The sequence below is a fragment of the Tachysurus fulvidraco genome, chromosome 14 (genome assembly GCF_022655615.1).
Source record: "Tachysurus fulvidraco isolate hzauxx_2018 chromosome 14, HZAU_PFXX_2.0, whole genome shotgun sequence".
Classification (NCBI taxonomy): Eukaryota; Metazoa; Chordata; class Actinopteri; order Siluriformes; family Bagridae; genus Tachysurus; species Tachysurus fulvidraco.
The window spans coordinates 1,746,065-1,763,297 of NC_062531.1; the positions used below are offsets into that span (position 1 = coordinate 1,746,065).

General features: G+C 40.9%; 1 protein-coding gene across 5 annotated transcripts; it reads left to right on the forward strand.

The window, feature by feature from the left end:
- The first annotated feature begins 6,133 nt into the window (after window positions 1-6,133).
- tab3 (TGF-beta activated kinase 1 (MAP3K7) binding protein 3) lies at window positions 6,134-17,213 on the forward strand. Of its 5 annotated transcripts, none has more exons than XM_027154110.2 (7): window positions 6,138-6,354; window positions 8,914-9,079; window positions 10,021-11,059; window positions 11,289-11,449; window positions 13,493-13,586; window positions 14,470-14,544; window positions 16,313-17,213. In XM_027154110.2, the coding sequence occupies exons 2-7, from the start codon at window positions 8,978-8,980 to the stop codon at window positions 16,462-16,464; spliced, it is 1,623 nt and encodes a 540-aa protein (XP_027009911.1). In that variant the 5' UTR covers window positions 6,138-6,354; window positions 8,914-8,977; the 3' UTR covers window positions 16,465-17,213. The 5 variants fall into 5 exon arrangements, with proteins under 5 accessions (XP_027009915.1, XP_027009911.1, XP_027009914.1 ...); XM_027154113.2 differs by having other exon boundaries at window positions 6,166-6,187; XM_027154111.2 differs by lacking the exon at window positions 6,138-6,354 and adding an exon at window positions 7,424-8,182.
- The last annotated feature ends 20 nt before the right edge of the window (window positions 17,214-17,233 follow it).

Below are 17,233 nucleotides of genomic sequence, written 5' to 3' on the forward strand. Positions count from 1 at the left end.
TTACAGTAATCATGAAATACTGCAGGATTAAAGTAAACACTGTTGGGGTTAAATCAACTCTATTCAATTTAGTCTAACACTTTAGGAGATAATTCAATACACCACTTTACTGAACACAGAAAGAGTTGTAACACTAAAAATCCACGTGCATGCAGGTGATCGGTACAGTGTTCACCCAACACTACTGTGTACATGTTGACTCAACACCACAGGAGTTTGTTTAGTTCATGAATACAAACAAAACTCTAACTGATGGATCACACAGTTTAATACAAGGAGGGATTTCAACACCACCAGCAATAATTCAGCACTGTAGGAGTTACTTTAACATCATCAAGTCAACATAATACTAATTGTTAGTTTATCAGCCTGAGGATTAAATACTAGATTTAATTTAACACTTCAGAAATAAACACTGCAGGAGACCAAAACAAACAAACAAACAAAAATGTTTTGTTTTGAAGGTTTTGGGGTCTTTGTTGGTTTTACACTTGAAGTACTTCATGAAAATAAAAAATATTTGGGGTTTTTTTTTTTTTTGGGGGGGTGGGTGGGTTTGCGTGTGTGTGTGTGTGTGTGTGTGTGTGTGTGTGTGTGTGTGTGTGTGTGTGTGTGTGTGTGTGTGTGTGTGTGTGTGTGTGTGTGTGTGTAAAGAGCTATTACTCAGCGTTATCTTCCTGACACTTTTTGATAACATAAATACCACGACTGCTCAGAGCCCAAAAGACAAACATGCACACACACACACACACACACACACACACACACACACACACACACACACACACACACACACACACACACACACACACACACACACACACACACACAGTCACAGCCATGTTTAACAGCTGAGCCTCACATAGTGTCAGTAGAATGAAAAGAACATGATTTTAAAAATGACATTAGATTCACATTACTGTAGAAAATTTTTGTGTGTTGAGATGGTGTGTGTGTGTGTGTGTGTGTGTGTGTGTGTGTGTGTGTGTGTGTGTGTGTGTGTGTGTGTGTGTGTGTGTGTGTGTGTGTGTGTTAAATGTGTAAATGTGTTTTATGTATATTATATTTTTCCTTTGAAGGTTCCGCCTAAACTCAGTATAATAGATGCTGTGAGCGGCCATTTTTGATTTGTGACCTCACTTGTAATTAGAACATCCTCAGGTAGACGTTAAGACCTTGAGTTGATCATCAGACTCATCAGCATGGACTCGAGTCTGAGATCATCAGATGATTTGGAACTGAACAAGTGAAGCAGGTGGAGATGGGTTCTGAGGTAAGACCTAATTCTGTCTGCTGTTTCTTCTCACACTGATATTTTGTCCTTGAAGAAAGTCATTGTGTGAATAATGTGGTGTGGTCGAGAAGAGAACATGGAAAAGGAGGATGGAGACGGGAAAAAGAGAGAGAGCGAGAGAGAGAGGAGAGAGAGAGAGAGAGAGAGAGGCGATAGAGGAGGAGAGAGAGAGAGAGGAGGAGAGAGGAGAGAGAGGAGGAGAGATAGAATAAGACTAGGAGAGAGAGAGAGAGAGAGACAGAATAAGAGAGAGAAAGAGAGACAGAGAGAGAGAGAGACAGAATAAGAGAGAGAGAGAAAGAGAGAGAGAGAGAGAGAGAGAGAGAGAGAGAGAGAGAGAGAGAGAGAGAGAGAATAAGAGAGAGAGAGAGGAGGAGGGATGAGAGGAGAGAGAGGAGAGAGGGATAGATGAGGAGGGAGAGGAGAGAGAGAGGGAGGGGGAGAGAGTGAGAGAGAGAAGGAGAGTGGGAGAGAGAGAGAGGAGGAGGAAAGGGAGGAGATGGGTAGAGAGGAGGAGGGAGCGGGAGATTGTATGAGGGAAGGCGTCTTTGTGGCAGTGGTGGCTCAACTGGTTAAGGCTCTGGGTTGTTGATCGGGGTTCAAGGCCCAGCACAGCCAAGCTGCACTGCTGGGACTTTGAGCAAGGCCCTCAACCCTCCCTGCTCCAGGGGCGCTGTATCATAGCTGCCCCTGCACTCTGACCCTGCACTTATTATCGCCACATGTACTTATACAGTACATGTGGCGATAATAAAGTCTTCTATGCCCCGTCTCTCTCTCTCTCTCTCTCTCTCTCTCTCTCTCAAATACACTCTCTCTCTCAAATACACTCTCTCTCTATCTCTCTCAGTCTGTCTCTCTATCTCTCACATACACTCTCTCTCTCTCTCTCTCTCTCTCTCTCTCTCTCTCTCTCAAATACACTCTCTCTCTCTATCTCTCTCAGTCTGTCTCTCTATCTCTCACATACACACTCTCTCTCTCTCTCTCTCTCTCTCTCTCTCAAATACACTCTCTCTATCTCTCTCAGTCTGTCTCTCTATCTCTCACATACACACACTCTCTCTCTCTCTCTTTCTCTCCCTCTCCCTCTCCCTCCCTATCTCTAAAGCCGCAAGTCATTTGGATTTTGTTGCAAGCCAAAAAGCTAAAAGATAAAATCTGTGCTGCCTTTTTAGAGATTCACAAAATCAAGCAATAAAAAATGAATAAAACTGTAAAGAAAAATGAACGTCTCTTTCTTTTCTCGAGGGACGTCAAGGTTTCTGGATTCTGTTCCTCTGTTCCTCAGGCCAAAGCGCAGTGCACAGGGGTTCAGCTGAAAATAACACACACCTGTGAGCAGAGATCAGAGACAGGACAGCTAGCCTACACACACACATACACACACACACACACACACACACACACACACACACTCACACAGCTGCCATCGTCTTGCCTCCACACAGCCCTCATAACCCTCCATCCCTTTTTTTTTATCTTTATCTTCCTTCATCTAAACATCTAAAGCTTTATATTTTTAAAACCCCTTTATACCGAATTATTGGTCAGATTGTGATTGGTCAGAAGAACATGTTTTTTGTCTCTCTAACAGCAGAGCAGCTTTATATTAACAAGCTCGATCTTTTCTATAGCAACAGCACGAGATGTGGGACATAACATGTTTATGTAATAAAATAAATAACGTGTTACCAAATTTCTATGGTATAAGATGTATAAAACACTGGGGACATTTTAGGAAAGGAATCATCTTCATGGTGACAACATTGTCTATTTAACTCATCTAATGCTCCATCACCTTCAGGATTGTTTTCTTTTCTAAGATACCAATGCAGTAAATCCATCTGCTGTAAGTTTTGGGAGGATATCAGCTTGTTAGAAAATGGCTCAGTTAGTACGAGTGCTTCAGTGCTTAATAAGTTTTGGCACCCGTTTTGTGCTGAACGGGTCTCCGTCTCTGCTACATGTGTGGAGGCTAAATGAGGGTGTGTAAGAGAGAGGGAGCGCTGGCGTCCTGCCCACAGTGACTTATCAATCCTGAATAACTTTCCCATGATGATTCACTGCTCTCATACAGTTACACGTCTGATCCTGGGACAAAAACAAACAGTATACAAGGATGAGGTGATGTGGAGGGTATTTATAAAGAACACACACATAGACACACACACACACACACACACACACACACACACACACACACACACACACACACACACACACACACACACACACACACACCCCTGTGAACGTATTAACTGTGTGCCGTTTTAAAACCTGATCGATCTGTAATGTAAAAAAAGGACTTTTCTTTCTGCACTCTGCTGCCCTCTACAGGAGCTACAGAAAATACAGAGCTACATCACAAAACTTTACAAAATATTTTTTTTTTATTATCAATACAGTTATATTAAAGATAATAGTAGTTGTGTAGGATTTTATAATGTTGAAAAAGGCTGCACAAACAGAGAGGAACAGACAACAGAGTGGACTAGAAAATACAGACCCGAATATAATCAATAAACATAAACACCAAAAATATAACAGAAAAAATACTGCAGAATAGAATTTGTGTAAAATACATTTCTGCATTCCCCAATAGGCCAGAATGAGTATATAGTAGGGTTCTACAGAATATATTATATATAGAATAGAGTTCTACAGAATATATTATATATAGAATAGAGTTCTACAGAATATATTATATATAGAATAGAGTTCTACAGAACTATATTATATATAGAATAGAGTTCTACAGAATATATTATATATAGAATAGAGTTCTACAGAACTATATTATATATAGAATAGAGTTCTACAGAATATATTATATATAGAATAGAGTTCTACAGAACTATATTATATATAGAATAGAGTTCTACAGAACTATATTATATATAGAATAGAGCTCTACATAATGTTAGATATAGATTAGAGTTTTACAGAATATATTATATGTAGAATAGAGTTCTGCAGAATATATTATATATAGAATAGAGTTCTACAGAATATATTATATATAGAATAGAGTTCTACAGAATATATTATATATAGAATAGAGTTCTACAGAATATATTATATATATAGAATAGAGTTCTGCAGAATATATTATATATAGAATAGAGTTCTACAGAATATATTATATATAGAATAAAGTTCTGCAGAATATATTATATATATATAGAATAGTGTTATGCAGAATATATTATATATAGAATAGAGTTCTACAGAATATATTATATATATAGAATATATTATATAGAATAGAGTTCTACAGAATATATTATATATATAGAATAGAGTTCTGCAGAATATATTATATATAGAGAATAGAGTTCTACAGAATATATTATATATAGAATAGAGTTCTACAGAATATATTATATATATAGAATAGAGTTCTGCAGAATATATTATATATATATAGAATAGTGTTCTGCAGAATATATTATATATATAGAATATATTATATAGAATAGAGTTCTACAGAATATATTATATATATAGAATAGAGTTCTGCAGAATATATTATATATAGAGAATAGAGTTCTACAGAATATATTATATATAGAATAGAGTTCTACAGAATATATTATATATATAGAATAGAGTTCTGCAGAATATATTATATATATATAGAAGTGTTCTGCAGAATATATTATATATATAGAATAGAGTTCTGCAGAATATATATATATAGAATAGAGTTCTACAGATATATTATATATAGAATAGAGTTCTACAGATATATTATACATAGAATAGAGTTCTACAGATATATTATATACAGAATAGAGTTCTACATAATATGTTATATATAGAATAGAGTTCTACAGAATATATTATATATAGAATAAAGTTCTGCAGAATATATTATATATATATAGAATAGTGTTATGCAGAATATATTATATATAGAATAGAGTTCTACAGAATATATTATATATATAGAATATATTATATAGAATAGAGTTCTACAGAATATATTATATATATAGAATAGAGTTCTGCAGAATATATTATATATAGAGAATAGAGTTCTACAGAATATATTATATATAGAATAGAGTTCTACAGAATATATTATATATATAGAATAGAGTTCTGCAGAATATATTATATATATATAGAATAGTGTTCTGCAGAATATATTATATATATAGAATATATTATATAGAATAGAGTTCTACAGAATATATTATATATATAGAATAGAGTTCTGCAGAATATATTATATATAGAGAATAGAGTTCTACAGAATATATTATATATAGAATAGAGTTCTACAGAATATATTATATATATAGAATAGAGTTCTGCAGAATATATTATATATATATAGAATAGTGTTCTGCAGAATATATTATATATATAGAATAGAGTTCTGCAGAATATATATATATAGAATAGAGTTCTACAGATATATTATATATAGAATAGAGTTCTACAGATATATTATACATAGAATAGAGTTCTACAGATATATTATATACAGAATAGAGTTCTACATAATATGTTATATATAGAATAGAGTTTTACAGAATATATTATATATAGAATAGAGTTCTGCAGAATATATTATATATATAGAATAGAGTTCTACATAAAATAATATATACAGAAGAGAGTTCGGTATAATCAATAAAAAATCAATCATTAGAATGAGGTGATATAGAATAGAGTTGTCTTTAACAGAATAGAATTTTAGTCGATGCAACATTTGAGATTGTTTTTTTTTAAGCTCATTGTAGTGAGTTCAATGTTTTTATTTTATTTTCACACGCGGTCACTTGACTGCGCTGTGCACGGTTAAAGCGTTTGCCGCCTCTCCGTGCCGCTAGGTGGCAGTAATGTCCCGCTCGGTCTGCGGATAAACTAAACAAAATTACGGTGAGCGGCAGCGGGTTTGGTGAGTTTAGCTTGTAGCCTGTTAAAGCTGCTGCGGAATCTGAAGCATTTTACAGAACGCTGTTACTGATTTTTATAATCGCGTGGAGCAGAAAACAAACACCGAATACCTGCACTGGACTTCAATGGCAACGAGGAGCCGCATCACGGTAACAGTTCTCGTGTGCTAAGTGGCTAATCGTGTGCTAAGTGGCTAATCGTGTGCTAACTGGTTTAGGCACCTGGGCTACACTTTAGCTTGGTTTTCCTGAGCTTCTGTTCTGATTTGTTCACGTTTATACCGAAGTATGTTCAGTCTGATGGCGGTTCAGTGGTTAAATAACGCGTCTGTTTGGTGTCACACAGTCGAATGATCCGTTTTCCTGCAGCAGCGTTAACGTTTCTACATCATAATATCTACAACTTCCACACATAAGTCGGTCCATGTTATTTTAATCCCTTACTCTTCTTTACTGCTATTAAATCCTAATGTTATTATTCTTTATTATGTGTGTTTTCGTGGTTTATTGCTGCTGTCCGTCAGGTGACGGTTTGTTTGTTTCCGGTTTGGGCAGTTATTCAGTGTTCTGACTGTTTAAAGAGACTTAATACAGACAGGTGACTCCTAATAGGGTATACAGATTAATTTAAGACATCGGGAGATTAATGTTTCCGGTCTTGTGGATGTTTCTGCTAAACTAGACTTGATTGTCTTGCTATAGCAACCGCTACGTTGTTGCCAGCTAACAGACACGTCGTTGCTAACGCCATAGCGGGACTGTTCGGTTCCTGAACTCTTCGCTCGACTCTGATTCCTAAAAGACTCGATTCGATTATAATGTTATCGTAAAGGGAAACGATAAACAAGCAATTTGTTGATCATTGTACAGAACCACACGCTACGTAGTACATCATCCATAATACACGTCAGAGACTGTTGTATGAACGATAAGGCATGTAGAAGGATCTTTAAAGCTTAGGAGTCGGATCGGTTGTGTTTAGAGAATCGATACATTTTGTTGAACCGATTCCGAAGTTCTGTACTGATAATCTGTGGTACACGCTAGCTAACGCTAAATAGATTAGGATTTAATAGAACTAGCCAGTTTTACACGTTCAGTCATATTCTTGTGTTTCTGTACTGTTTGTTAAATATATTATAAGTTATGTATCATGTAAGAAAAGAAAGAGATAAGCGACGTTAGCCTGCTAGTTATTGCTAGTTGTTGCTATAGCTAGTCATCGCGTTGCTTTGCACATCATCATCAGAAAAAGACGTTCTGCAAATCTATAAAATAATCATTCATATGTCTCACTAGACAGTTAAAAATCCTGTCGATTAATGTGTAGAATAGTTGTAATGTGTGAGCATTAATGCTAACATGAGGTGAGATTAATTAGCACGTTTGTTTAGCTCAAGATTGACAGAACAAAAAAATACACCGAAATGCACTTTATTGGATTAACATGTATTCATTAACTCCATCTTCTGCCTTTCAAATCTACTCTTTATCCTTGTCTTAGGTTGAAGCTATTTGTCTGTAGATTTAGCACATTGTCCGTGAATAATGTGACAAAATGATTGAATACAGATTTGAATGATGTCCTGCTCTGAGTTTAGAATGTGTCTTGGATCGAATTCAGGATCAGGTCTTTATCAGCACTTTGGTTAATCCGCTTAAGAGGTTTAGCATTTCATGACCGTGTAAATGAGTTTAATAAGTTCCTCTCACAGCTGGCCAGAGGTTTTAGTATCGTATTCGAAAGGAGTCTCAAGTGTGATCACAGTGACCGCTTGATTTCAGCCATCTTCAGGACTGAGATGTTGACGCTTCTCACTCAGTAACACGACAAATCGCCGAGGAATAAGTCACGTCTGGAACATGACTTATTAGGAAAGTAATCACCAGTTTTTACCTCGTGTGGAAAGAATGAAGTGAGATGTGAGAGAAACTTTATGCTGGATTCTTCATCTCATCTTCTGCATCATCATCTGAGGTGAAATTCAACACGTTCTTTAAAAAAACATTGATTGTTCTGATTTATGTGCTGCAGTTTTTCAGTTACAGGCCAATATGTTGGTGGACATGTTCAATCAGATCATGGGACTGCAGACAAATGAGGACAAATAAATTGAAAGTGAAAATCAGGCCAACTTGTGTGGAAGATATTTCGTCGCATGTCTTCCAACAAAAGATAAAGACACACAGTTTTATGGCGTTCACTGATGTACAGTGATGAGCAACATTAACACAAGATCACTATTCCACGAGATTTGGTTGTGGGGATTTGTGATCGTTCACCCATTCGATAGGAGCATAAGTGAGATCAGACTCTGATGCTGGGATGTTGTGGAGAGGTGTTCAGTAAGGTTGAGTCTTTAGAGCTGTGATTCTAAAGCTGGTCCAGATCTGATCAAGACTACTCTGTTCTCTGGATATTTTAACAATTTAGTAAGTGTAGGTTTATTTTTCTCTCAAAAGCAGCAGTTTTTTCACCACTCACTGCTCATTTTGCCTCTCACCATGTACCATCTGGTAATTCTGCACTGGCACTGCTCCATTACTCACATCCGAGCTCCGTGCTCTACAGCGCTTTATCATCATCGTGTGTGTGTGTGTGTGCGCGCGCATGTTCATGTGAAGAAAGTGCTTGATCTGTATTGCTGACTGAGTGTGTGTGTGTGTGTGTGTGTGTGTGTGTGTGTGTGTGCGCGTGCATGTGTGCAGGTGATGAGAGAAGAGCAGCTGCTGCCCTTGCGGCTGCGAGCTCAGTAAAGGCCGTGGGCTCAGCATGGCACAGGGAGCACCGCAGTTGGACTTCCACGTCCTGCAAGACCTGAAGCAGCGTTTCCCTGAGATCCCAGAGAACGTCGTGTCCCAGTGCCTTCTGCAGGTGAGCTCATCCTGAGGAAAAATAAAGCAGGTGATCAGCTGTAACGCTAAAGACTAGACAGAGAGAGAGATGGTGAGCGACCCGGCCTCCTCTTCCTCCTCCTCCTCCTCCTCCTCCTCCTGCTGAGTCTTTGTTCTCTTCACTCATGTTTACTCTCTGGTCAATAATTGATGATTAGAGGAAGGAAGAATCCGGAATTCTGATACCTGTTATAGAACGCTGACTCATGGACATCAAGCGCTTTGAATCAAACCGTCATCAAAAATTCATCATTATAAAGCTGTAAGAATTTAATCACTTATAGGAGGATTCTGTTTATCACAACACAATTCTATATGTATCTTTTATTTAATACAAAAGATTCACATTTATTAAAAAAAATTATAAAATTTGAAACGTTTGGGTAAATAAATGAACACACATGTAATTGCCTTTTATAAAACAGTACAAAAAATACAAATGATCAAATTAATAATAAAAAAATCATCATTCGTCATTTTAATAGCTAAAAATAATCTAATTATATTTATTTTATATATTGCTCATAATTGTCGAGCTAATAAATATATTAAAGTTATTTGTAATAAGTTAATAACCGATTAAAATATAAAATGTAATAAATATTAAAGTTAAATATTATATTAAAAATGTCACGTCACATTTTATTTATTTATTCCTTCTTGAATATTTGCTTAGAGGAACTTCGATTAGATGTTTAAACCTGATTAAAGATTAAAATACTGAGAAGGTTTTATCGATGAGAATCGTGTCCTTGTGCTCACTAGACAGTGAAAGTGAGGGAGTGAAACATTATTAAAGGTGCAGTTTAGTGATTTTCTTTCTTTAAATCGACACATTTTGCCTAAAGGTAAAAGGTTTTATAAAAACTTTTATTATTAACGTGGTTTTTCATTTATTAAGATTTTTTTTTCTGTCTTCAGAATAACAACAACCTGGAGGTGTGCTGCCACCTGCTGGCTCAGGAGAGCAGTCGCTACCTGTACGAGGAATTCCACAGTCCGGAGGACGTGCACGTGAGCCGCAACCGCATGCTGCACATCAGCGTCGGCGGCTTCCCTCCGCCTGAGAACGCCAACGCCAACTCTAACACCGGCTACACCTCCTACTTCATGAGCGACCATACGCGTTCGGCCAGCACGCCTCCGCCTGTGCAGGCGCAGGGCATTTCACCCACCTACACCCCCGTGCCCTCTCGCTACATGACCCCCATCACTCTGGCTCTGTCCTCCAACATCCCCTCTGCCCCTCAGGCGCTTCAGATTCCTCCTGGCACGTACGGGAACAGTGGGAATGCCCTGTATATGCGCCCTTCTCCTTCTCAGAGTCCTCAGCCCACACCCTGGGCAGCGTCCGGCGCACCCGTGTACTCTCCCTCACCCTACAGCACTCCACCATACCAGTCACCCTACAGCTCACCCCAGCATCACACCTTTTTACCCATCAGCCCTCCCACCCTGCCCAACATGCCATACCAGCACGTCCCCTACAGGCCCTACATGCCCACCAAAAGCTCCATGAAGAACCAGATCGAGATCACACTGGACGGGCGGAAGCGCAGTAACTCCCCCAACCCTGGGCCTCAGGGGACGCTCTACATGCCCAACAGCCCTTCTCCAAGCTCACCATCCAGGGCTATTAGCATGGCCCCACCCCCCGGCACATCCTTTCACCCGGGCGTGTATCTGGGCGGCGCACGCCCCCGCCCCGCCTCCTCTCCCCAGCCTGGAAATGCCGCCTACATTAAGATTAAAATGGGACCAGGCCAGCAGCTGGGATCGGGATCACCATCTCCACCTGTGGAGACCGAGTCGCTCCTGAATATCGTGGATCAGGGTGAGAAACACGGTGCTCCTGCCCCCATCCTGCCCATCTCTGCCCCACCGGGCAGCGGCGTTAGCCACATCAGCCACATGCCCCGACGGTCCAGCTCCGGCTCAGACGACTACGCGTACACTCAGGGTAGCATACAAAATCCTGTTTACATTTAGCAGCACAACAATATAAAAATAACACTGATACTGTCAATACTCACACAGCATTTGTGTTGAATTCTGATTGACCTGTTGTCATGGTTACAAACTATCCGCAGCATTGGTTAGAGCTGTGTGACCTTAAAAGTTCTTGTGTGTGTGCGCCAATCTGGGTCCGGCCGGTTTTGATCCGGATTTGTTGTCTGTGTGACCTGTAGCCTTGTTACTGCACCAGCGTGCGCGGATGGAGCGTCTGCTGAAGGAGCTGCTATCTGAGCAGCAGAAGCTGGAGCAGCTGAAGAGCGAAGTCAATGAAATGGAGTACGACGCACTGCAGAGGCGTTTCAGGCGTGTTAACAGCTCCTGCCTTATCCCACGGGTGAGCTCGCGCACACACACACACACACACACACCACAGGGTTCATGTCTGTAAAATGATGGTGTTATAGATGACAGTATGTATTCTGTAAATACCATCATTAAAGGTGCAGTCAGTGATTTATTTATTTTTTTTAAATTTTGTTCCTCATTAAACAGCAGCTTCAATAAAATGCGCTCAGAAGAGAAACTCCTGTTTCTGTGACTCCTCATTCTAATAAAGCGTCTTATCCATATTCAGCCAGTGAGAATGAGGAGGCACGTCTGTCACCGTGTCTGTCTTTGTGCATGACACGGAGGTGTGTTGTTGAACAAATTGTTACTGAGTGAAGAACCTTACATACAGTAACTGTTGTAGCTGACACTGTTAAAAAGTTGTACGTTTTCCTTGCTGTAACGGCGTAAGGATTTACGGCACGTGAAAGTAGCCGTGGATGCTGACGTGCCATTAAAACAAATCACAGATGAAGTGCTCATTAATATTGTTCCATTAGCAAGAAGTCATCAGTCAACACTAGGGTTGCAAAGGGGCGGAAAGTTTCCGGTAAATTTCCTCGGGAACTTAATCAAAGGATCTGTGCATGTTGTAGCACTCCTAATTTACTGCTTATTAAGAGTCAGTAAGGTAGTTATTAAGTTTAGGTATTGGGTACAATTAAGAATGTAGAATAAAGCATTAATATATGCCTAATAAGTACTAATAAATAGCCAATATTCTATTAATATTCATGCTAATAAGCAACTAGTTAAATGACCCTAAAATAAAGTGTTACTGTGCATGTTATGGAAGAACGTAAGTACCTGCAGGGGGTTTGGCCTCAATGGCCTTCCAGTAAGCAGTGTGCTGTGTGCAAGTGACAGAGGAACGTAGGGTACAAGTCAACTTAAATTGCATTAAATCTTCTTGTTTTAAACAAAATTATGCTGCAAGATTTTTTTAAATTAAATTATAGTTCCTTGTTATAGGAAACTCTGTATTTTTTTTATGTTCCCAGTTTTTTTTCCATATATTCCTGTTAATTGTGTCCTGCCCCTCTGTCTTTCTGTGCCTGTGTCTTGCCCCTCTGTCTGTCTGTGCCTGTGTGTCCTGCCCCTCTGTCTGTCTGTGCCTGTGTGTCCTGCCCCTCTGATTTTCTGTGCCTGTGTGTCCTGCCCCTCTGTCTGTCTGTGTCTGCGTGTCCTGCCCCTCTGTCTTTCTGTCTGTGTGTCCTGCCCTTCTGTGTCTCTGTGCCTGTGTGTCCTGCCCCTCTGTCTGTCTGTGCCTGTGTGTCCTGCCCCTCTGTCTTTCTGTGCCTGTGTCCTGCTCCTCTGTCTTTGTGTCTGTGTGTCCTGCCCCCTGTCTTTCTGTGCCCGTGTGTCCTGCCCCCTGTCTTTCTGTGCCCGTGTGTCCTGCCCCTCTGTTTGCCTGTGTGTCCTGCCCCTCTGTTTGCCTGTGTGTCCTGCCCCTCTGTTTGCCTGTGTGTCCTGCCCCTCTGTTTGCCTGTGTGTCCTGCCCCTCTGTTTGCCTGTGTGTCCTGCCCCTCTGTTTGCCTGTGTGTCCTGCCCCTCTGTTTGCCTGTGTGTCCTGCCCCTCTGTTTGCCTGTGTGTCCTGCCCCTCTGTTTGCCTGTGTGTCCTGCCCCTCTGTTTGCCTGTGTGTCCTGCCCCTCTGTTTGCCTGTGTGTCCTGCCCCTCTGTTTGCCTGTGTGTCCTGCCCCTCTGTTTGCCTGTGTGTCCTGCCCCTCTGTTTGCCTGTGTGTCCTGCCCTTCTGTTTGCCTGTATGTCCTGCCCCTCTGTCTGTGTCTGTGTGTCCTGCCCCTCTGTTTGCCTGTGTGTCCTGCCTTTCTGTTTGCCTGTATGTCCTGCCCCTCTGTCTGTGTCTGTGTGTCCTGCCCCTCTGTCTGTGTCTGTGTGTCCTGCCCCTCTGTCTGTCTGTATGTCCTGCCCCTCTGTCTGTCTGTGTCTGTGTGTCCTGCCCCTCTGTCTGTTTGTGTCTGTGTGTCCTGCCCCTCTGTCTGTCTGTGTCTGTATGTCCTGCCCCTCTGTTTGTCTGTGTGTCTTCCAGCCTGAAGATATGACCAGAGTCCGGACACAAAACAGACAGCTGCAGATCAACATCGACTGCACCTTGAAGGAGACCGACCTCCTGCAGTCTAAAGGTAAATCTGAATCCGTGAGATTTGATTATTTTGTGCTTGTAACCTGTTCTTACTTGTAGTTAAACATTAAACGTCCAACAGTCAGAACAAGATTATGGAGCAGGAGAGCAGATGAGGAAAAATCCCAGATGAGCCGATCGACACGTGTCAGGAACGATCGACAGTCCGGAAGCTCGAATCAGCGGTCGTTTAGCCGTCTCATTCGTGTCCTCGCTTTCTGTCACAGAGGACAGGGAACGTTTCATGTTTAATACGAAATAAAAAAAATAGTGTGTTCCAAACGAGTTCATCTTACACAAGTGTGAAGTTAGGAGCGTTTAATAAAGCGTCAGATCTAAGACACTAGTATGTTCATTATCATCTGATAGCGATTAATGCGCTCTTCCTGGTCGCTGTGGGTTTACGTACGCTCTTTATTATTAATTACTCTACGTAACATCTTTGTTACAGAAAAGTTTTGTAATTGCAGCGGTTTGCAGTTTTGTCTCCTGAAGGGAGGAAAAAATCAATATGTCGTAAAGTCATTAAGCTCTTATTCATAGCAGAAATCTAATGACAAGCCGAAGCTTTCTTTAACGTCGGACTGTACGGAGCTGTAATATGTCCACACTTGACGTTCAGCGTGTCACAACAAGTTAACTGTAACGTCCCTGTTTTAATTTTCTGAGCTTAATAGGTTTTAAGGTTGATGCTATTCTCAGTCTTTGGCCTGTTTCTTATCCAAGTATCAGGATGTTTTTGATGAACTGAACATTTCTCACAGTCACTTTGGTTTATTCACGAACCGAGTGCATTTTAATCATATCGTAGATATGATGGAATGGTGGATTCATCAGAGCTCTGTTTCTTTTGTCTTTTTCTCTTTTTTTTTTTTTTTGTTCAGGAAAGTTTGACCCTAAAGCCATGAACAACTTTTACGATAACATCCAGCCTGGTCCGGTCGTCCGACCTAAAAAAGGTGAGGAAAAAGCAAGAGCCTTTTATTTATGAGCAACTTATGTGTAATATTCACAATGTGATTTAGGACACTGGGACTTCCTGTCCCTTATAATCGGTGATGGAATACTGCACCGTGGCGCTAGTGGCCATCTTGAGCAACCAGAATCGCTGGAAATCTGAAAGCAGTGGAGAATATAAACTAGTTTTAACTACTAATATAAATATTAGGGCTGGTAATTTAACGCGTTAATTAGATTAATTAATTATGAGAAAAAAATAACGCATTAATATCTAACACATTTAATGCGCCCCACCCCTCCCCACACCTGTACCAACGACTACACATCTTGCAATAAGCTGTAGTGGCGAGTTAGTCAAGCATGATGCCAAACGACACCGATCTGCCTGGCTTTCTGGAGCCACTGATAAAAACCAAAGTCCTTTGCGTTCTCTGCAATAAGGAATTTGCATAGTTCTAGCATGAAATACCACCTGAACTCACAACATATCGCGAGCTCTTCAGTTAGCACGACCCCGGATGCTGCAGGCAAGCATCCGCCAAACCACGCTGACTGAAAACCGCCGCAAATTAAGTAAGTCGTCCTCAGAAACACTAACAAATGCAATATCTAAATGGATTGCAATGGACTGTAGGCCTGTTAACGTTGTGGAAGACAAGGGGTTAATGGATGCTTTTCGAATTGCGATGTTACTTCCATTGTAGGCTAAGTGATAGGCTTGTGTTCAATCTTCCTCAAACACAATCATTTTAAATGACATTTTGGGGAAATCCTCAACTAATAGTTATATGCAATTAAATGCGATTAATTAGATTAATTAATCGCCACATCGTGTAATTAATTAGATAAAAAATTTTAAACGCTTACCAGCCCTAATATATATACATGGGATTATTATAATCATCTTGTATACCACGGCACTTGGCGAACTATAACGATCCATTCCCTTATTCGAGTTTGATGCGTCACACTTTATATCTGATTACGTGCTGTTTAATGTTAGGGAAAGTGGCAAACCAAATTTATTCCCGTTCTGTCATTGGGGGAAAGAGAGATTGATGGAGAGAGAGACGGATTTAGAGATGGAGATATCTAAAAAGACATGAATAGAGAGATGTATAGAAATATGGAGAGAGCAACAGATGGATAGAAGAAGAGATGGATAGATTTGTGGATAAATGGAGGGAGAGATATAGATGTAGTTAAAGAGATGTATTGATGGAGATTAATAGTTAGAGAGAAGGATATAAACCCCCTCTGATGTAAAGCTCTGACACTGGAGACTCCTTCCATAACCGTTAAAAGAAACCTCTGACACGCTGCTGTAGAGTTCAGCGAGAATCTGCTCCTCTTTCTCCTGTGAGCTGCAGTAGGAGACGTCCTCCATCCGCTCCGCTCCTTAAATACCTTATCGATTTATTTCTCTCTCTCTCTCTCTCTCTCTCTCTCTCTCAATTTAGCACTTACTGTCTTCCCCCCGCTCGCCGTCTCGCTTTAATTCCCTCCGACCTTCGGTGATTCTGAGATGAAGGTGAAGTGCTGTGGTATCATGTTACCCATAAACGCTTTCTCGTCAACGCAACATCTCTTTTAGCACCCGAGCGTCACTGCTGAATGATGCGGGGATGGGTCGGGAATTTCCTCGCTCTTCGTTTATTTCCCTCTCTCTCTCTTTCTCCCCCCCCCCTCTCTCGTTCCGTTTATCTGTCTGTCTCATTCTTTATCTCTCTGTTTGCCTGTCTGTCTGTCTCTTCATGTGTGTGTTAGATGCAGGAGGAGGAGCAGGTCCAAGGCCGAAGCCGGCGCCGCAGCTTGACGAGGACTTTGAGGGCGCTCCGTGGAGCTGTGATAGCTGCACTTTCCTCAACCACCCAGCTCTGAACCGATGCGAGCAGTGTGAGATGCCGCGTTACACCTGAAACCCCGCCTCTTTTAGAAAGGCCCCGCCCACAGCTCAACCCCACACCTTCACCTCACATCGCCTTTCCCATCGCGCACCTTTCCAGGCCCTGCTGATGGAGATGAGACCAATCCTGTGTACTCCATCAGACCATGTGCCCAGGAAATCTTAATTATGCCCCACCCCCCCCTGCAGGCCTCAGACAGGCCCTGCCCCCACGTCCGTGCACTTGTCTGAATGACTTTTCTTTCCTACTGAAAAATGATCAGGTAAGCCTAAGAGAACAAAAAAAAAAAAACAGGGACCGGTCGGTTACGGAGTAAGCGGAGCTGAGGAGGATGTGGTTTAATGTCAGGGGGCGTGGCCTCCTTCCCAGGCAGAAAGAGACATGTTTACATGTAGAAGGAAATCAGAGCCGACCGGACAGTAAAGCGGTGCGAGCCAGGCTCTGGTTGGTCTCACTGTAGACATCACACTGTATGTGCTCGTGGAGAGCTAAGTGAAGAAGAACACTAAGACACAAAAGTGCACATGAATTCTGTCCTACCTGGTACTTTTTTTTTTTATGCATTTTATGCCATACTGTATTCTGTGTTTTAAAGGTGTTGATTTATTTCCTGTGCAAATGCATCATATTGCTGTACTTAATAAAGGAGTCAGTTCTATGTGACGACACACTGCAGCTCGAGCTCGTGTTCGTCCACGGCTTGTGTTGTGGATGATGATGATGATGATAAATTACAGTTCGAAAGAACTCGGTGAAATTCACTACCTTGCAGTTGCTTAAA

Coding starts and splice junctions, on each gene's coding strand:
- tab3 (XM_027154110.2), top strand. CDS start 8,978: ATGGCACAGGGAGCACCGCAGTTGGACTTCCACGTCCTGCAAGACCTG. Junction 9,080..10,020: donor TGTCCCAGTGCCTTCTGCAG/GTGAGCTCATCC, acceptor TTCTGTCTTCAG/AATAACAACAACCTGGAGGT. Junction 11,450..13,492: donor GCTCCTGCCTTATCCCACGG/GTGAGCTCGCGC, acceptor TGTGTCTTCCAG/CCTGAAGATATGACCAGAGT.